This window comes from Brassica rapa, chromosome A06 (assembly GCF_000309985.2).
Source record: "Brassica rapa cultivar Chiifu-401-42 chromosome A06, CAAS_Brap_v3.01, whole genome shotgun sequence".
Taxonomy (NCBI): domain Eukaryota; kingdom Viridiplantae; phylum Streptophyta; class Magnoliopsida; order Brassicales; family Brassicaceae; genus Brassica; species Brassica rapa.
The window spans coordinates 2267967-2288444 of record NC_024800.2 but is presented as its reverse complement, the minus strand read 5'-3'; the positions used below and the strand labels follow the sequence as shown (position 1 = coordinate 2288444).

General features: G+C 34.7%; 4 protein-coding genes across 6 annotated transcripts; 2 read left to right on the top strand and 2 right to left on the bottom strand.

The window, feature by feature from the left end:
• Window positions 1-689: 689 nt before the first annotated feature.
• Window positions 690-3293, bottom strand: LOC103871401 (PI-PLC X domain-containing protein At5g67130). 2 transcript variants are annotated; one of them, XM_009149641.3, is made up of 8 exons: window positions 2990-3293; window positions 2672-2794; window positions 2294-2431; window positions 2085-2183; window positions 1535-1838; window positions 1224-1447; window positions 1053-1139; window positions 690-973 (listed from the first exon to the last, which is right to left on the bottom strand). In XM_009149641.3, the coding sequence occupies exons 1-8, from the start codon at window positions 3068-3070 to the stop codon at window positions 944-946; spliced, it is 1086 nt and encodes a 361-aa protein (XP_009147889.1). In that variant the 5' UTR covers window positions 3071-3293; the 3' UTR covers window positions 690-943. The 2 variants fall into 2 exon arrangements, with proteins under 2 accessions (XP_009147889.1, XP_009147890.1); XM_009149642.3 differs by having other exon boundaries at window positions 707-964; window positions 2990-3070.
• A 1018-nt stretch (window positions 3294-4311) lies between these two features.
• Window positions 4312-8940, top strand: LOC103871399 (probable receptor-like protein kinase At1g49730). Of its 2 annotated transcripts, none has more exons than XM_009149638.3 (9): window positions 4312-5494; window positions 5927-6484; window positions 6982-7272; window positions 7373-7634; window positions 7716-7768; window positions 7845-7912; window positions 8017-8106; window positions 8180-8264; window positions 8343-8940. In XM_009149638.3, the coding sequence occupies exons 1-9, from the start codon at window positions 5416-5418 to the stop codon at window positions 8837-8839; spliced, it is 1983 nt and encodes a 660-aa protein (XP_009147886.2). In that variant the 5' UTR covers window positions 4312-5415; the 3' UTR covers window positions 8840-8940. The 2 variants fall into 2 exon arrangements, with proteins under 2 accessions (XP_009147886.2, XP_018508016.1); XM_018652500.2 differs by having other exon boundaries at window positions 4320-5494; window positions 8334-8940.
• LOC103871400 (ABSCISIC ACID-INSENSITIVE 5-like protein 4) lies at window positions 8837-11003 on the bottom strand. The gene is made up of 5 exons (XM_009149640.3): window positions 10838-11003; window positions 9495-10478; window positions 9352-9423; window positions 9247-9276; window positions 8837-9125 (listed from the first exon to the last, which is right to left on the bottom strand). Exons 2-5 carry the CDS (start codon window positions 10419-10421, stop codon window positions 9048-9050), a joined length of 1107 nt encoding a protein of 368 aa, XP_009147888.1. The 5' UTR covers window positions 10422-10478; window positions 10838-11003; the 3' UTR covers window positions 8837-9047.
• A 6019-nt stretch (window positions 11004-17022) lies between these two features.
• On the top strand, window positions 17023-20437 carry LOC103871397 (putative fucosyltransferase-like protein). The gene is made up of 7 exons (XM_009149637.3): window positions 17023-17928; window positions 18522-18682; window positions 18789-19030; window positions 19113-19217; window positions 19393-19549; window positions 19634-19864; window positions 19935-20437. Exons 1-7 carry the CDS (start codon window positions 17539-17541, stop codon window positions 20188-20190), a joined length of 1542 nt encoding a protein of 513 aa, XP_009147885.2. The 5' UTR covers window positions 17023-17538; the 3' UTR covers window positions 20191-20437.
• The last annotated feature ends 41 nt before the right edge of the window (window positions 20438-20478 follow it).

Below are 20478 nucleotides of genomic sequence, written 5' to 3'. Positions count from 1 at the left end.
CTGTCTAAACCACAAAATTCAGTTTTAAAACCGAAACATGAAAATCTCGTTTTTTGCAGAAATAAAAAAAAATCAAATTTTCTTACCGAAACTATAAAGTTACTGTTTTCGTCGAAACCGTAAAATCATGTATTCGCCAAAATTACAATTTTTGTTGTTCCGCCCAAACATCAAAATCAAGTTTCTCGCGAGAACCGCAAAATCTCATTTTCTCGTCAAAAATACAATATCAGTTTAGATATATTTATTTTAATATTATAATTTGTTCATTATCAAGAACAAAATCATGCAATTTAGTCTTTTAACTACTTGTATTCAAATGCTATTACAGAATCAAAACGACATCTAGATGTTGCATTTTGATGCATATACTAACTATAAAAATGAACAACATTTAAATACAATATTTAGATATTGTATTCAGATGCTATATCTAGATGATGCATCAAATACAAAAACAAACATGGTCTAAATGATTGATTTTTGACTGAACTGAAATGGCTTGATGAATAAAAATTTGAGATGTATTCGTGTGTGACTGAAAGTTTGACGATTATAATGGTATATTTTTTAGTTATAAATTTTTTGGCTTAAGTTTTAAAGTTGGAGATTATTTTGTTAAGTTTCTTGTTATAGTTATAAATTATCACCTATTATAATGTTGTTAATTAACTACAAATGGACATATCTTAATCTCGCTAAATTATTTTAAAAAAAAAATATGGTGTTTCACATTCATTCACTTGTGGTTTTTATTATATAGATAAATTGTTTAGTGATTGGTTCGTATATGATTAGGAGTTTGTAAGATAACCTAAGCATTACACTAAGAAAACAAGTTGCACAATGGTGAAGACAAACACAGAAAGTCAACATCTCTGATGGGTAAATCAACCAAAGCTTTTGGTGATGAGAGTTGCCTCTGGTTGCTCAGTCTGTCCTTCTATTCACACTGCCCGTTCGCCTGCAAAATCTAATGATTTTTCTTTAAAAAAAATATTATAGGATATTACATAATGACTTCAGATTCAAAACAGATTAAGAAAAACAACCTTGCACGCAGCAAAATTATCGCAACCACATATCAAATTGCCATTAGCAACATCAACAGCTTGCGGTGCTCCTCCACCATCACTTCTCTGAACCAGATGCACAAAAATGAAACTTAAGTTATAATGAATAGTAATAATTAAGACCATATCCAGACCTACAACTATATATACCTTGTAGAAATCGACTGCTATGAAGTTAGGCCACCGTTGTCCAGCAGCTTGGTAACATGCCTTGATGGATTCAAGTAGAGGAGCAGAGTTTTGTTTACATGCTACTACAAAATCCGGTGCATCTGGAAAATGGTTAGCAAGAACAAGAGATTTCGATTTATCGCTCATAGGTGCTGATTGAGCTCTGTTTGGACACACTCCTGCTTTCAACCCTCCATTTCCATCTGCAATTTATTTCTTCATTCATTAGCAAAATATGTTCGTGTAAATTTGTATATAATATGGTTTGCAGCACATAGATAGGGACTCACATTGATTCTCAACCATAAACTTCCACTGATATGCGATTCCTTCGGTTGCTTCTTTACTTCTATCAGATGTGAAAACTAGCAATCTTTGGTTTTGTCGTATCATGTCGTCAAGCTTTGGCCAATCTCCTCCATTTTTCGGCATTCTAGTAACCGGAAACATGAACTTTCGTAGCCCTGCCGTGTCAAACACTCTTGTTAGACCCTTGGGAGATTTTACGTAGTCTTCGATAATAACCGTTACAACTTCGTCCTTGTTATTCTCTAGAAACACTTGAATCTCCCTTAGAACGTTAACCGCCGGTTGCTGCCATTTTACATCAAACAAACAAAAAACATAAATCACAAACATTTTCGTATACAAAACTGGTCATGGACATAGCCAAATAAAATATTGACTTTAGGTCTCAATTTTTTACGAGTTAGTATATATAAGTCCCCAAAATTTAAAGATATTTACTAAAATTCGAAATAAATTGTCTGTGGCCTCTAAAATCTTAGGACATGCATGCTCGTATACAATACATAACAGAAAAAATGTCCTCAAACTTACGAAAGCCGTGAAGTTAAAACACGTCCCATCGAAAGAATGACAAAGCCAGACATCGTTTTCAAAGTCATACATGTCGAGCATAAACCCTCTTACACCGTTCTGCAATAGTAATCATCAAACCCACAAAAGATTCACTTTTAGCAATAAATCTTTGAAAGAGATTATTAATGTTTGAAACTGTGTAATGAGTATGGAGGGAAGAATCTTACAGCGAGTTGGCTTGTGATCGAGTCTTGCTGATTAGTAGGAGCCAAGATCACAGAACCGGTCTTTGATACTTCCCCCAATCGAGCAAACGAGTTGTGAGTTGTTAACCATGAGTACTTGTTGAAAGGCAAGCCCTTTACCTTTTGATATATAATCAATTGATTAATTTGTTTAAATGAAAATAGTCCATAAGATTCTTCTAACGTCTAAACTTCATTGATATCAAATCGGATTCAACAATAACCCGTTTCTTTCTATTCATCCTTATAACTAACTTTATATATCTTCATTTTCAGTTTTACAATATCTAGATGTTGGCTTTCATCAATTGTCATAAACTGGTCCATATGACTATACTGATAAAAGTAAAAAGTGTGAACCTTTGAGATGGGGTTGATGGGTTGAATTCGAGAGCATCTGGGTCTCAAGTTGTTGTTGGCTAGACATGTTTCACAGTGTAGTCCAGCGTCACAGTTCTTGTTTAGAATGCATGTCTTTCCTTCCTACGATCCAAAATAAAAAGATATAGGTTAACGTTTCTGTTTTTTTCTTGGAAACCGATTACTCAAATTAAGATCACTAGACGACCCATTACTTAGTTCAAAATGATGAGCAATACGTTTCATTAGAACCAGAAAATAAAGATTTAGGTAGACAAAGATCCTCTACATGTTGTATGTTTGCTGATAATTGCTTACCTTGAGAGCAGATGAAATCTCAAAAATACAAGAAGCTTGAAACAGAAAAACAATGAGAAGGAAGAATAATCTTTGAAACATGGTTTTCTTCGCCAAGAAAATGTAACCCAACACGAAAGAATAGGAGGAGGCAAAGGAGAGCTAGTTCATCATCACTGTGGTTTGCTTTTGCGTGAAGATAGCAAAGAATCTGACAATTTTAAGGATAAAATATAAGAGTGAACGGAAGTGCGCGCGTGTTGGTGAATACACGATGATGTAAAAGCTGCAAAAGTGGGTTGTTGTTGTGCGTTTCTTTTCCAAGGTCTCTTTCTTTGATTTTTGATTTTATGTTTTTTGTGAATTTAATTTTATGCGATAAAGTCCAACAATTATGAGCCACAAAAATACCATTGGTCCATACCAGAACTCTAAACAACTCGGCCAACTGTACCTTTTATTCAAAAAATGAAAACCGTAACGGAGCTTTGGGTGTCTTTACTAGCTCTATGTTTCTATATTTGGTTATATTGCTAGACTTAAGAAATTGTCATAACATATTAGCATGTGTTGCGGTTCACTGATTTCACTCTTGAGTCTTGGCAATTGGCCTATTCAAGTGTTGTGATTTAAACTTTTAAGGACATTTTTAAACTTCAAAATTAAATGCTAATAAATGAGTTTCTTCTCCAAATTTAGGCTAAATAATGATTGGAGCTTGAGTCTAGGAAGACTTTTCCACCAGTCTTCAAACCGCTTGAGCCAATCGCGCTTGAATGATAAATTGAATATAGTACTAATGTGGTTTGGATATGGACCTCTGGTTATGCACCACGACGTTAGAACGAAATATCATCTAAATTGTAAGGTCTTCGCCATCTAGGGCTAATGGAGCTCTCACTCTATTCACTTGATATGTGATTTCTATACTATATAATGATCTGTACGGAATGACATATTAGTTAAATCAATTCTTTTAAATCTTTTAATATACATCATTACATAGTAGAAATCGGGATGTTACGTAAACAAAAAAATTAACTTACTAATCTTTTTTATTTCTTATTACGATAATGGAAATATATACCAATTATATGAAATGTGGTTTAACTTTCTATAAGATACGCATTATGTCCTCTAAAGGTACCAAAATTAGAGGCTTGAACGCTAAGTCTTTAGCTGAGGATTTGTAATTATGTATACACATGAGATGAGAAGAGTCTTGACGAAATTAAAAGGCAAATGATATTTTTCCATTATAAAGTTTGCACGCAATCACGTTCACATACCTTATTTTGCATGGCTCCTAATGGTCCATTTGTAAGCCTTCAAAGTCGACTAAGAGAGCCAATGGGCGCCCAATCCAGCCCAGTCTACTACATTTTAAACCAATTTCAAAAATATCTTTTCCTTCTTAATTTATTTACCAAACAATTTGTTTGAGCCCGACACAGAACAATTTGGGACAGGTATGAATCAAACTTGAAATTATAGCTTATATAAATCATGAAAATTTGGCACGACGAATCATTTTCATGTAGTTTGGAAAAAATCAAAATTTTAAAAACAGAAAAAAGTTGATGTCAAAAAAAAACACAGAAAAAATGTTGTAAAAATCAAACATCAAACAGAGAATGTTGCGGTTGAGGCCTGTGATATGACAGGGTGTACACATGTGAGTGACCCCCACCACCGTTATGTAGAGCATTTAGGTTCACACTGCTTCTTTCATTTCTCAATTTTTTTTTTGAATTTGTTATATAATTTCTTTTTTCAAAACCAAAATTAGGATAATTTAGGATTAATATCCCTCGAATCCATTATCCATTTAATCCTAACTGTGTCGTTTTCTCTTCTTCAAACACTTGAAATAAATGTTTATTTTTCTTTTCTTTAAACAACCAATACCTTCCTTCTTCTCCAAGAAAAGGACAAAACTATAATCTTCCTTTTCTAAAAAAAAACAAATACTAAAATTAACTGTTTTAGTTAGATACATAATAATTGTTATGAGCAACTTGCATGAGACATAATCATACAATAGATTATAATAATTAACATGCCAGTTCCCATTTAAAACTTCTGTTAATCCTACTAATAAATACGCACTAATGTTGGTTTGAACCAATCAAAGAAAACTTCACATGAGAGAAACTAATCTTATAACAAGACCATTTGAATAATTAAACATGATTTGTGAGGATGTTTTATTCATTTCATATTGGATGAGAACGAGATGAAATGATAAGTTATGGACTTCTTTAAAAACATTTCGTCGTTTATCATCACGAATTGAATAGAAGAGTTGTGATTCTTTGTCTCTTTCCTTGTCTAGTGAGAGAGAGTATACAGACCCTCGAATGTCATATCACAGGACCTTCCATTAACCCTTTTTATAATCTCTCTCTCTTTTCTCTTCTCTCTCTCACTCTGGTTTGGTCTTGGCTATGGTGGTGAATAGTCAAGCTTTCTTGTTAGCATTAATTGCATTACTTGGAACCCAATTGTCTTCACTAATGGCTGCAGGTTTGTCTTTCCCAATTTTCCCCTGTTTCCTTATCTCAAAACTTCTTTTTCTAATCTTGTCCTCTTCTAAATCAAAGATATAATATGGTGGTCCTTTTCATCAAAATCAGATTTTGAGCTTCTGGGTTTTCCAAAATTTTGTTGCTTTCTTTCACTAGTTTGAATTTTGATGAGTTGCTGGTGAATGTGTTGCTTACATGCAAATACTCTGTTTTGGATTGAAAACAGATCTTGAAAAATAAATAAGATTCTAAGTTTCCATGAGTAAAATCAATGATATAAACTTTAATTTTGTTTGAACAAAAAAGAAAAAAAAACTTTAATTCTGTTTGTGACCAAAAAAAAAAACTTTAATTTTGTTGAAGCAGTGATTAACAAAATTAAAGTTTCAGACACTAACGTTTTACTACATTGTTGTCTCTGTGTCTGAAGATTGTCCACTAGATTTCACTTCATCAAACTTCACTCTAGTAGCTTCCGTCTGCTCCAACATAACCAACAGAGGCAAATGCTGCCGCTACATGAACGCTTTCGTCGCCATATCCGTGGCTCGTTACGCTAACATATCAAACAATCTCGGAGTCACATCGGATCTATCCGAAACCTGCGTTGCCTCCATCTCCAAAACAATGGAGCTCTACGGAGTCTCTAGAAACGCGACTAGTTTCTGCGGGTTAGGAACAAAGATCCTCGTCACGTACAGCTGCGAAGGTCGGACCACTGTAACGCAAATGCACCAGTCTCCAACGTTCGGACACGTTACAAGAAACTGCAGGGGCCCGCTTTCTCCGGTTAACCAATGCAGGAAGTGTTTGAACTCTGGTATCACTTACCTTCGTAATCTAGTTGGTGCGGAGACTAATAACGTTACTCTGAGTACTTGTCGTGATGCGACTTACGCTACACTAGCGAGCCGTATGGACGATGCTTCGGCTCTTGAGCTGCTTGGTTGTTTCTTTCAAGTGACAGAGCTTAGTGTTGTCCCTTCAGGTTAGACTGTTACTCCTTCCAGTTTACTCTCTCAGTTCCACGATATAAGATGTTTTGGAGAAGTTTTGATGTTTCAAAATATAAGATGTTTTGATACTTTTAAAGTACTTTAACTTTATTGAAAATTGGTTAACCAATATCATTTTACTACAAAAAAAAAATATCATTTTACTACATTATTTATGATTGGTTAATTTATGCTTAATTTATATAATTTAATAAATTTATCTCCTACAAGGTAAGTTTCTTAATCTTTGTGCATTTAAGCAAAACATCTTATATTATGGAACGGAAGAAATATTTTTTATTAGTTGAAATATAGTTAGATGTATAATTAATGACATTTTTATTTAGAAAACATAGAAAATTAAATATTTTCTTAATTTCTGTGCACAAATCTAAAACTACATTAAAAATGAAACACAGAAAGTATAATTTTCTTACCATCATCACATTCAGGTTTGTATCTTTTTATGATTTGGTTCTCTTGTGGACAGTCTCATTTCCACCTATGGAGAGTCCAGGACCGTCTCCAAGCGTGGTTGATGCTGATGTCCCAAGCAAGAGTGATTCTCCAATGACTTCTTCAAGTGAAAGCAACAATCCATATCACTTAACATTGCTTCCAACCATTGGGATTGTTGTTACGGCTGTTTCTCTTACAATGCTAGTGGTTCTGGTGATTCTTATACGTAGAAAGAACCGGGAACTCGATGAATCCGAGAGTTTGGAAAGAAAATCAGCAAAGACACTTCCTTCTCCCCGCCCTGTATTCAAGATTCATCAAGGTGAAGAAAAACAACATGTGTACTTTCGTTACACTAAATCATATGAATGATATTAGGACGAAACTAATATTACATGATGTGGTTTCGGTTTTCTCTGTAGATGATTCTTCTCCTTTCCAAAAGTTCAGCTACAAAGAAATGCGAAACGCAACGAATGAATTCAAGACGGTGATTGGTCATGGAGGTTTTGGGACTGTTTACAAAGCCGAGTTCAGCGATGGATTGGTTGCAGCTGTAAAAAGAATGGACAAAGCCTCTGAACAATCTAAACAAGATTTCTGCAGAGAGATAGAGCTTTTAGCTAAGCTTCATCACCGTAACCTCGTTGCCTTGAAAGGCTTTTGCATTGAAAAGAAAGAAAGGTGAAGAAACATGCATAGTTTTTTTCGTAAAAATGTTAAAAATTAATTCTCTTCTTTTTTTCTTCCCCTCCAATCTTTCAGGTTCCTCATTTACGAGTATATGGAAAATGGCAGCTTAAAAGATCATCTACATTGTATGTACATGCTTGCTTCTTTTACCTTAGGCTTAAAAGATCCAAAGAGCTGAAACTTTTCTTCTTTCCAATGCAGCTACAGAGAAGCCTCCACTTAGTTGGGAAACAAGAATGAAAATAGCTATTGATGTGGCTAATGCTTTGGTAAATACTCTCTAGTAGACTGATAAACTCTTTTAGTTTCATTATAAAAGTCTCTTACAGTTTTTTATTTTATTTTTTGGCTGCAACTTTGTTCTATTCTCCAGGAATATCTTCATTTCTACTGTGATCCACCTCTCTGCCACAGAGACATTAAATCAAGCAATATACTACTGGATGATAAATTTGTAGCTAAAGTATCTACCATCACTCATTATCTATGTTATAGAAACCATTCAACTTGTTTTAAATAATGTTTTCTTGGTGCAGCTTTCAGATTTTGGCCTTGCACATTCGTCTAGAGATGGATCTGTTTGTTTTGAGCCTGTGAATACTGATATTCATGGAACTCCAGGTTAAGAAGAGAGATACATAACAAAACAACATGACTACTTCTGATGGAAACTGAATTTTATTTTTTCAGGTTATGTAGATCCAGAGTATGTGGTGACACAAGAGCTGACAGAGAAGAGTGATGTGTACAGCTACGGAGTTGTGTTGCTGGAGATCATTACGGGAAGAAGAGCTGTTGATGAAGGTAGGAACCTTGTTGAAACGTCTCAGCGGTTTCTAGTGACTAAATCAAGACACAAGGATCTAGTAGACCCAAGAATCAAAGACTCCATTGATGATGATGGAGAGAGACAGCTTGAAGCTGTTGTGACGGTTGTGAGAATGTGTACTGAGAAAGAAGGCAGGTCTAGGCCATCGATTAAGCAAGTGTTGAGGATGCTGTGTGAAAGCTATGATCCGTTGCATAGCGGATTTGCTAAAGCTGTTGATGAAGAGGTGGGACAAGATACTATGCAGAGAACCGTTTTGAGGTTTCAAAGAAGCAATAATAACCGATTCATTGGTGGTTCATCGTCGTCCAAGTCGCTTTGCAGCCAGAGTGTGCCTCACTCTCCAGTAAATGGACTCTCTTTCTGAGTTAAATCTTTAAGTTTCACATATAAATATAACATTTATGAATTCATATTGAAACGCTCTCTCATACTCTTCACTCTTTTAAGTAGATTCAGTTCAAAAGATTTCTACATTGTCTGCATCTCTCCTGTACAGTAGAATCTATCTTCTATTACATTAGTTTTGTCTTCCAAGTCCCAAGTCCGAGTTCTTCTTGCTTGTGTTTGTCTTCTTACCATGGACCGGTTAAGGTTCTTCTCAAGCATTGCGTTTTGGCCAGCCATGGACGCTGCTTTGCCGGTTCCTTTAGCTGTAAATTCAACAAGCCGTATCAGTAAACTTAAGATCAAAAAGACAGTAGCGCACATTCAGACAGACAAAAGTATCTGAAAATGTAAATAGTCTTTTTGCTGTGGGTAGTTGTTGTTTACCTCATTCTTCTGTGTTTTCATAATTTCAGCCTGCATCATTATAGGGATAGCTTAGTTAAAGAACTGAGCCAGCTAGATTCTTTAAGAAGAAGTAAGAAAACGCACCTGCTTTCTCTGCAAATCTTGATTCAGTTGCTTGAGATTTTCAATCTCGGCTTCGAGTTCCAAGGTGTAAGCCTGTGGTTAAAGGGAACATCGAAATCAATATGAAAGTTCTTGAAAAGAATATGGTAATGAACACTTTTTACCTGCTTTCGAGCCCTTGATCTAGCAGCTGATTCACGATTCTTGATCATTCTCTTTTGTCTTCTCTCAACAACCTTCTCCACCACTCCTGTATTGCTTCTTCTTCCCTGACCACCAAACACATAAGGAACTGGTGATGACCAAGCTGCATTGTTCTCCGCACTAGGAGAAGTTGATGCCACAGTAACCCCTCCTCTTCCCATAGCAGCAAAACCACTATTATTGTTGTTCACAGGCGCTGCAAATGTTACATTCGCTTGCTTTGGATATATAGTTGGTGGCAATCTCTGATGTGGTGGTTGAAGCTGCTGCTGCTGCTGCATTGTTGCTGGTGCTTGATTCAAGATCATAGAACTATTGTTGCCCTTGGACGATATGTTGTTTTGATTCGGCTGACCAAATCCAAATCCCAAACCAGTAGAAACACAGTTGTTTTGGTTCTGTTGACTATCTTCTTTCACAACACCAGCTCGGAGCAAGAAGTCCTCTAAAGTCATTTCCCCTAAAGTCTCCTGCCTCTCAGGCGCATCACTTCCATTAGAACTATCTTTGGACATCAAGTGTTTCCAGACCTCATCAACAGTTTTCTGACTAAGCGTTCTAGGCAAAGTCAAGGAGCCTTGCCTCTGCACAAGACTCCCTCCTCCTGGAGCAAAGCCACTACTTGGTTGCTGCACGGATGCAACGGAGGATGTAGTTGTCATGATGGGTTGCGTAGTTTCCTCAGCAGTCCATATGTTCTTGAGAAGCTCATCCATATTCATTGACCCAAACTCTTTCCCTGGCTCGCCTAATGTGCTCTGAAGCTCATCAAATGTTAATGAATATAACGAAGACTGCCTCCCCAATGGCTTTGACTGGCTATTGTCACTCCCATTACCTCCTGAAGAGTCTACGTCTAAGCTGTTGAAATTGATGTGAGTACCCATCACTCTCCTCTTCAGATCTTGAAACTAAATGAAACACACACCCTCTTTAGCTTTTACCTATAAAGAGCAAAAAACCATTGATCTCTTGTTACATACAGTATTTGTGTATCTGAGCACCCAAATGATATTTGATTTCAGACCAATAATAAAAAAGAGATTAAAATAAAAAAAAAATCTTTAAAATACAAAAAGACAGATCTGTTCAAGAAGGAACAAAAAAAGAAGAAGACTTTGAACTCTTATTCCACTACAAGTAGTTACTCCTTCATTACTACTACTTTATTTACTACATACAGAAAATAAACATAGATCAGATATTCAGATGTAATGAATCGGACAAAAGACAAAAAAAAACAGTTCGAGGGATGATTAGACAAAGACAGATCTCAAAAAAAAAAAGGTTTAAGAGTTCTCACCTAATGTTATTGGTGACTGCGGAAACACGAGAAGAGTTGCGGGAGAGAGACGACAAGTGTGTGTGTGTGCTTGCTACTACCTCGACACAAACTGCCATTTTAAGGGGGTGAGCTTTTTCCTCTTTAAGGGTTTTTTTAGATATTTTGTTTTCAATTTTTAGAGTAAATTAATAAATATCCTGTTTTTTTTATATTAAATTTGTTAAGCTTATTCACTTAATTGAGCTGACATCCACGTTGACTGGTAACCAATGAGAAGCTGAGACGTGTGAAAGTATTACTCGTTGTTGATTCTGTTGCCTTCTCAGAGTGGTGAATAGGTGAAAAACAGATCGTGTTTGGAGTTTTCTTCGCACTTTATTTCCATGTTCGGAATCGCGCTAGGCGTGAGTCGGGCGGTTGGCATACGCCTAGCGAATTACTAAAAAATCGGAGATTAATCGGGGATTAATCGGGGATTAGTTTTTAAGCTTTTACGCATTTGTACATGTACATATATTAAGTATGCATTGGAACTTCAATAAAACACGCTGGCACAGGTGGTTTCGGAGAACTTTTGAACCAAATAATTCGGGTTCAAACCTCTTCCAAAGCATTTTTTTAGTTTATTTCCTTTTTCTATTAATGAGGGGCAAAATAGTAAATTAGAGTTCGTCTTCCTCCTCCTAAACCTGCGATTTTGTTCTTGTAAAAATGGCGGCTTCTATGTTTTTCTCAGATCCCTCATTCTTTTTTATCATTTTTCACTTAATCTAGTTCAAACTTTATAGATCTAACCCATTTTCAACGTAAAACAGAACAAAAAAGCAAGTTTTTTTCGCAGCTCCGATTTATTAACCGAACTGACCCTAAACGCCACGGTGAAGAGTCGCCTAGCGCTTCCACGCCGAGAATCCGGGCGCATTGCCCGCGTTTTCGAACATGGCTTTATTTTAATTTAAAAGTCCATATTATCACCCAAATCACGTGCTAAATTTATTTTGACAGACATGTTATTTTTTGTTACTCGTTTATTATTCTAGTAAATATTGAGTAAATCCCATGTTCGAAAACGCGGGCAATGCGCCCGGATTCTCGGTGTGGAAGCGCTAGGTGACTCTTCACCGTGGCGTTTAGGGTCAGTTCGGTTAATAAATCGGAGCTGCGAAAAAAACTTGCTTTTTTGTTCTGTTTTACGTTGAAAATGGGTTAGATCTATAAAGTTTGAACTAGATTAAGTGAAAAATGATAAAAAAGAATGAGGGATCTGAGAAAAACATAGAAGCCGCCATTTTTACAAGAACAAAATCGCAGGTTTAGGAGGAGGAAGACGAACTCTAATTTACTATTTTGCCCCTCATTAATAGAAAAAGGAAATAAACTAAAAAAATGTTTTGGAAGAGGTTTGAACCCGAATTATTTGGTTCAAAAGTTCTCCGAAACCACCTGTGCCAGCGTGTTTTATTGAAGTTCCAATGCATACTTAATATATGTACATGTACAAATGCGTAAAAGCTTAAAAACTAATCCCCGATTAATCCCCGATTAATCTCCGATTTTTTAGTAACTCGCTAGGCGTATGCCAACCGCCCGATTCACGCCTAGCGCGATTCCGAACATGGAGTAAATCTATTAATTATCTTTTTACTTATTATAATTTTGGTATTATTATTTTTATTAACGTAAATGGTGGCAAAAAAAAAGATTAGAAGTGGGTAGTGATTGTTTTGGGACCCCCATGGTGTGCGAATTTTTATTCCAAGCAATAATTATATCTAAGCAACCCAAAAATGAACAATACTGTTGCGTCGATGTAAATACAATTCACTTCTAAATATGGAAAGTTTCCCTCTCCATATCTAGTAATTGGTTCCTCATATCTTATTAAAACTCAAGTACAAAATTGGAGTGTTTGGAGACTTGAATAAGACTTTTAAAAATTTGGAGTGTTTGGAAACATGGATTGCAGTCTTTTAAAAAAAAATATTTTTGTTTGAAAACAAGGATAGTAGTATTAAGAAAAAAAGTAATGGGCTTATGTTTTTTTAAAAAATTGAAAGTTATCTAGGCCACTTTTAAAATATACCAAAATGGGTCAATCTAATTTCCTAAAAAAAAATTTTCCAAACTAACCATAAAACAAAATTTAAACTTTATATACATATTTCAAATCAAAATAATAATTCAAATTTGATTTATATCAAAAATTGATTCAAAAATATACATATATTCAAAAATGGATTTTTACTAAACTATTTTTCAATAACCATTATAAAAAAATATTGTCAATATATATAAGAAAAATATAATACAAAGCCCAATTTGAAATACCAACTCAAATTATGGTTTTCATATTTCATATTAAGTTTTAAAAATATAATATATGTAATTATTTATATGATGGTATGTATAAAATACTATTAATTATATGATTACTTATATGATGGTACATATAAAATACGATTAATTATATGATGATAAAATACGATATATAATAATGACTAGGGATGGGCTTTTGGATACCCATACGGGTTTAGTTCTGATCGGTTTGTATTTTGGGTTTTCGGGGTCAAAGATTTCAGCCTTATTAGAATGTTTCTAAATTTTGGTTTGAGTTCGATTTGGATCTTTGCGGGTTTGGTTTGGGTTTGGATAACTAATTTAAATTATTTTTAAAGTCTTAAATCATTATATATTTTAAATTTCTCAAAATGTATAAATAAAATAATATATTACGTATAAATTTGAATAACATATGTCATAATACTTAAGCTTAACATATCAATTGGCTTGATTTAAAATTTTGGATACGAAATCAATAATTATTTTAAGTATTTTTGGTGATTTGAGTATACTTTAACTATTTCAGATATTTACTTTTGACTATCTATATATATTTTCAAGTATTTAAACCAATTTAAAAGTATCATTTTTTATGTTTTATATACGTTAAATCTAAAAATAATTAATATATATAAGTATATAAATCTATTTTTAGATAAATTCGGATACCCAAATACTTCGGTTCGGATCAGATTCGGTTCTCTAAATAACAAAATTTTGAATAATTAGAATATTTAATCAATTTATGTTTGGGTTTGGTACTATATCTTTGGATCGGTATCGGTTATGTTCCTCGGATTCATTTTTCCAAATCCTAATAATTACATGAAAAACAAATATCAACATATTTTTCAAAATATACACCCGCGCGCCTGCGCGGGTCAAAATCTAGTCATCATTATATGATATGTTATTTAAGGGAATGTCTACTTTTGTGTCACGCTGGACCAAACGTATGGAATGAGCATCAAAACCATGATAGAGTTCACCTCCACTTATGTTTTTTTTTTTTTACCTCCACTTATGTTGATGGAGATGATTCTCACTAGTTACAGTAATGATGCATTATCAAGAACTTCATCTAAAGATCATTTAATTTGAAGGATGAAAGACATGTGCAATGAGATCCACCACGCCTAAAGATTACTGAAAACACCATGGATGCATATCAGTAGTAAAGTTATACAGTTTTTGTCTGGAGTATATGACTATAATGTTAAGAGAATGCAAGAATTAAGATTTACACCATAAACAAGAAGGTCAGTTAAACATGAGTTAACCAAATCTCCCATTATATATTAACAAACTCTAGCAAGTAAACAAAATTTTCAAAAGTCATGGGGTTCAGCTGACCCTCTCCTCCTTGCCTAACTCTACCAACGTTAATAATACTTAAAGTTTGGCTACCAACTCTTGTATTAATGATAAATTATACGGGACAAATCGGAAAACAAAACATCTCATGTATAAGATTATAAAATGGTTCTCTTATAATAATTCTTTCAAGGGAGAAGAGAAAAGACTCACTGAATGAAAGATGTCTTGTTCAAGAGCCCCTCTCTAAGCCACAGAGTTTGAGGTTAGCAACTTTCTTATTTGGCAAGCATAACATACCTGTGTACTCGATAAGTCTTTGAGAGTGAGTTCCAATCTCATTCCCTTAGAATACCCCACACACTATCACGACTACCATATATGATATATTGCAATTGAAATTTTTAAATGGTTCTGTTCTTTTATCAACAATTTAATTTGCTATATAAAGTAACTAAATTATAGTGTTCATGCGCATGTCAATTACAACTCATTCAATGAGTAATACTCCCTCAGTTTCAAAATGTATGATATTTTATACATGTGCATAACAGTTAAGAAATTTAATATTTATTTAAAAATATCATTTAAAGTATAAATTAAAAACTATCTAACCAACAAAATACTATTGATTACATAATTTTTAATAACATTAAAAGTTACATAGAAAAATAAAAACATCTTACGTACTGAAACATCAAAAATTTCTCAAAACATTATACATTAAGAAACGGAGGGAGTAATATCACCAAAAACATGTCTAGCATAACTCTATTTTCACTATAAAATAGAGTTTAAAATAAAAATGTTCATAATTCTAATTCTGTTTTTAACTATATAATAGTTAAAAATGGTTACTCCATAATTAAGTAATTCATTTATGTTTTGTTCATTATTTTTATTCACTTTAAAATAGAGTACTAGAGCATCTTTAACATCATTCTATTTTTCACTGTAAAATAGAATCGAAAATAAAAATATTTTAATCCTACTCAATTTTCATTTTATAATATAGTAAAAAATGGATCTACTAAATCAATAATTTAATTTATTTATTTTTTTGCTCATCACTCTGTTTTTAGTATAAAATAGAGTATCGTTAGATTATAACTCATTTTCATTTTAGTATTTACTCTATTTTGAAGAAATAATAGTGATCAATTAAAAATGATTTTATTAACTCAGCTCTATTATAGAATTAACCTATTTTGAAGAAGAAAATAGAGATCCTTTGGAGATGTTGGTGTTTAATGATTAGAGTTTCAAAACATTACTTATAGATATGGTAGAATCTGTTCTGACTTTCTCTGGCGAAGGTCTCCCCATTCTACAATGAAAACAAAGTAGTGTGGATGTGTCTCTATATAAGCGAGAAGGTGGCGTGAGAATAAAAAATTAATTCAAGGACCCATCTAAAGTCTTCACTCTAAAGTTAATGTAGATGCTATTTGAAAATGCGGGATCTCTATAGGTTGTTTAGTGTGAATTTGTATAAACGTGTTGTCCTATTCATTAGATTACGTTCGTATATATATTACACAAATCACCGACTTAGTGAATATTCTCCTAACTACTCTTATCTTTATCACAAGTTTAACCAACTTCATCATTATCTACTCTAATACTCCCCCTCAAGTTGGGAAGATGCAAGTTTCGAACTCCCAACTTGAACAACAATTCTTCAAATTGAACTCTCCCTAATGCCTTCGTCAACACGTCTGCCAACTGCTCTGTTGTACGAACATGCACTGTCTCCAACAACCCATCTTGAATCACATCCCTAACCTGATGACAGTCTGATTCTATGTGTTTCGTACGTTCATGGAACACCGGATTGGCTGCGATATGAATTGCAGACTTACTATCACAATACATTTTTGAGGGCTGACGTTGCGGAGCTCCCAAATCACACAACAGTCTCCTGAGCCACTTTACTTCCCGCGTAGCTTGTGCCATAGACCTATACTCAGCTTCTGCAGACGAATGCGACACCACTCCTTGTTTCTTTGTCTTCCATGACACAGGTGAGTCTCCCACAAACGCTACATATTCTTATTCTTATTTTAGTCTAGACACTACCTCTTTCCTTATTCTTATTTTTGAAAACATCACAAGAATTTTAGTGAATGGAAGACTCCACCGTTAAACTCGTTACTTTGATTCTTCTCAAGCATATAGGACTGGCATTACTCGTGATGGCAATATGGCATAGGCCTCTAGTAATGCTTTTATTTTTTGTTCATCACTCCATTTCCCACTCCATTTTCTCAATTTTGGAGTAAAATATGGAGTGGGGTTGGAGATGCCCTAAGGACAATGTTATCTGTTTTCTTATTAATTAGACATAATCTGTTTTTTCACACTTTAAAGTTTAGACCAACTGTAAAGCTAGTTTTGTAATGTATTTGGTGTATATATAAAAATTAGATATAGCTATGAAGTTCTTTGCATGTTAACATATTACTGTATACTAGTTTTTTTTGAAAATATATTTATATAAGTAACCAATTAAAACGGTTTAAAATACAAATTGATAGATACGAGTTTTATACAAATAGAATCATATGAATAAAACATATCATTTTAATTCCCATCAAAAATTTATTTATTTATTTATTTTTTACAGCAAACAGTCACAGACTCATGTAGACTCAGCGAATGACAAATGTTTTTTATAAAATATACAATTTAAACATATTATCTTATACTTTATAAAATCAAATTAAAAATAAGGGTGAGCTAGCTTAATATGTTAAAAAATACTGTAGTTGTGAATGAAGCAATAAATAAAAAAAAAATTTGACAAAAAAAAACAAAAAAAATATGTTAAAAAGAAAAGTAAAAAAAAAAAACTAAAAATCAAAATACGTAGGCGACTTTATAGCACCGCCGATGACTATACAAGTTCTGAGCATTGACTTTGAAGCAAAGCCTACCTGATAGTATATCAAAACACAGCATTAATCAGACAGACTCTCTCTCTCTCTCTCTCTCTCTCTCTCTGAAACCTCGTAAAGGCAAAACCTTTAATCCTTTCTCCTCACCGAGATTCGTCCTCTCGCTTCATGGGTCCGTTCTCCAATCTTCGAGGACCCAGAATCGGAGCTACCCACGACGAATTGCCTCTAGCAAATGACTCCTCTTCATCTTCTTCGCCGTCGTCTCACTCTTCATCGATCAGGCGAAAGCTGTCGAATTTATTACCAATCTGCGTGGCTCTTGTCGTCATCGCCGAGATCGGGTTTCTGGGTCGGCTCGATAAAGTCGCTTTGGTCGACACGTTGACTGATTTCTTCACTCAGTCTCCGTCGCTCTCTCCGCCGAGTAGATCCGAGAGGAAGATCGGTGTGGTGGGGACGGAGAAGAGCTGCGAGGAGTGGTTGATGAGAGAAGACTCGGTGACTTATTCGAGGGACTTTCGTAAAAATCCAATCTTTATCTCCGGTGGTGCCAAGGTAATACATCATTTATTATTTATGGAAGAGTGGTTGGTTAGTCCATTATGAATCATAGAAAGTAATTTGTGAATCATGCAGTGAGAAAGAATGTTTTATATAGTGTTTGTGTCTTTTGTTATAAGATGTTAAGCTGCTGCTTCTTCTTGATGGATTCATTTAAATTGTGATGGATCGAGTTTCTTAACATCTATCACAAAAGAGAACGATTTGTTTGGTATATACATCATTGGCTAATCTTGTATTTGATCAGTTATTATTCGTTTTTGGGCTCAAGTTTCTCATTATGGAAGGGTGGTTGATGATCACACATAGTAATTTGTGAATCATGGAGTGAGAAAGATTGATTTGTTCATGGGATGGATTCATTTACATGTTTCATATAGTGTTTGTCTCTCTTCTAGATCTGTGATATATGTTAAGCTACTGCTTCTTCATGGCTTATCATTGGTTTCATCTCTCTCTTTCAATTTATAGGACTTTTAATCTCGCTCTTATGGATGGATTCACTTACGTGTTTCATATGTGTTTGTCTCTCTTGTGATTGGTGTATGCGTTATCATGGTTTTTTCCTCTCTCAATTTTTTTTGTAGGACTTTCAATCTTGCTCTGTCGATTGTACATTTGAAGCTAGCGCAGGTAAGACAGCAGATGCTACGTTTGGATTAGGTCATAAACCTGAAACTCTTGGCATAATCCGTTCCATGGAATCAGCTCAGTACTATCCTGATAATGATCTCTCACAGGCACGACGGTGGGTAAGCACAATCTTTAAACGTTTTCTTCAGGACATTTTTGTGTGTAGAAGATGTTGTAAATGGACTGACTTTTTTTTTGTAATATATTCTTTGTTTCATCAGGAGAGGTTATGATGTTGTGATGACCACTAGTCTTTCATCAGATGTTCCTGTTGGGTATTTTTCATGGGCGGAGTATGATATTATGGCGCCAGTACAGCCTAAGACCGAGAAGGCTATTGCAGCTGCTTTTATTTCCAACTGTGGTGCTCGTAATTTTCGGTTGCAAGCACTTGAAGCCCTGATGAGGACTAGAATCAAGATTGATTCTTATGGTGGTTGTCATCGGAACCGAGATGGAAAAGGTAGGCTTAGAGATTAGGATTCAACTTGAACACCTGCATGATCAACGAGCTAATGTAATTTGGTGTTGTGAAATTCATATAGTTGACAAGGTTGAAGCACTCAAACGCTACAAGTTCAGTTTGGCTTTTGAGAACACCAATGAGGAGGATTATGTCACTGAGAAGTTCTTCCAATCTCTAGTTGCTGGTATGTTTTAGATTCACTGTCTTTCTCTATTAGCATATCTTAGAAACTCTTGTTTGTGACATCGTTAAATAAAGAAGCATTTGATTAGAGCAATTTGTTTAGAAACTCTTGATTGGTGACACAGTTAAACAAAGAAGTATTTGATCAGAGCAATTTGTTCAATGTTTCTTTTCAGGATCTGTTCCTGTGGTTGTTGGTGCTCCGAATATAGAAGACTTTGCTCCTGCTTCAGGCTCAATCCTTCAAATCAAGAGTATGGAAGATGTGGAGCCAGTTGCAAAGAGAATGAAGTTTCTCGCAGATAACCCTGCTGCTTATAATCACACACTAAGGTCCATTTCTTTGCCCTCAATGATTGTATCTGTGTGTGTAAATAACTTCTTCTTGAAAGCTTTCATGGTTGTGTTTTGATTTAGATGGAAGTACGAAGGTCCTTCAGATTCTTTCAAAGCACTTGTTGATATGGCTGCTGTACACTCTTCTTGCCGTCTCTGCATTTTTCTGGCTACGAGGATCCAAGAACAAGAAGAGAAAAGCCCTAGTTTCAAGAAACGGCCTTGCAAGTGCACCAGGGGAGGATCAGACACAGTTTATCATGTTTTTGTTAGAGAAAGAGGCCGTTTTGAGATGGAATCCATCTTTCTGAGGTAAGAAAGCTTACATAAAACATGATATGATTATGTTTTGTCTGAAATATTGCTTTCTTGTCCAATACAGGGGTAAAAATCTGACTCTGGAAGCTTTGGAATCTGCGGTTGTGGCCAAGTTCAAGTCATTAAAACATGAGCCGGTGTGGAAGAAGGAAAGGCCTGCAAGCTTAAAAGGAGACAACGAGCTTAGAGTACATAAGATTTACCCGCTTGGCCTCACGCAGCGACAAGCTTTGTACAACTTCAAATTCGAGGGGAACTCGAGTTTAAGCACTCACATTCAACACAACCCTTGTGCTAAGTTTGAGGTTGTCTTCGTGTAGTTTCATTCTCAAAGATCTATTTCAGCATTTCATCTTTAGTTTTGGAAGGCATTTCCCTGTGTTAAAATCGCAAAAGTGCAAGAAACCGATTAGAAAAGACAAAAGGTCATTAAAGTTATGACACTGGTTTGTTTTAGGCAAGATATTTCTCTGTGTAAATCATTCGGACATTGCAGATGATTTGTTGTTGCTTTCTTGGTGCATAGATGTTTGAAGTTTTAGATGAATTTGATAGTTTTTTTTTCTCTTTAGAGTTGGTTGATTAACCTTTTAAATATCTTTCATAGG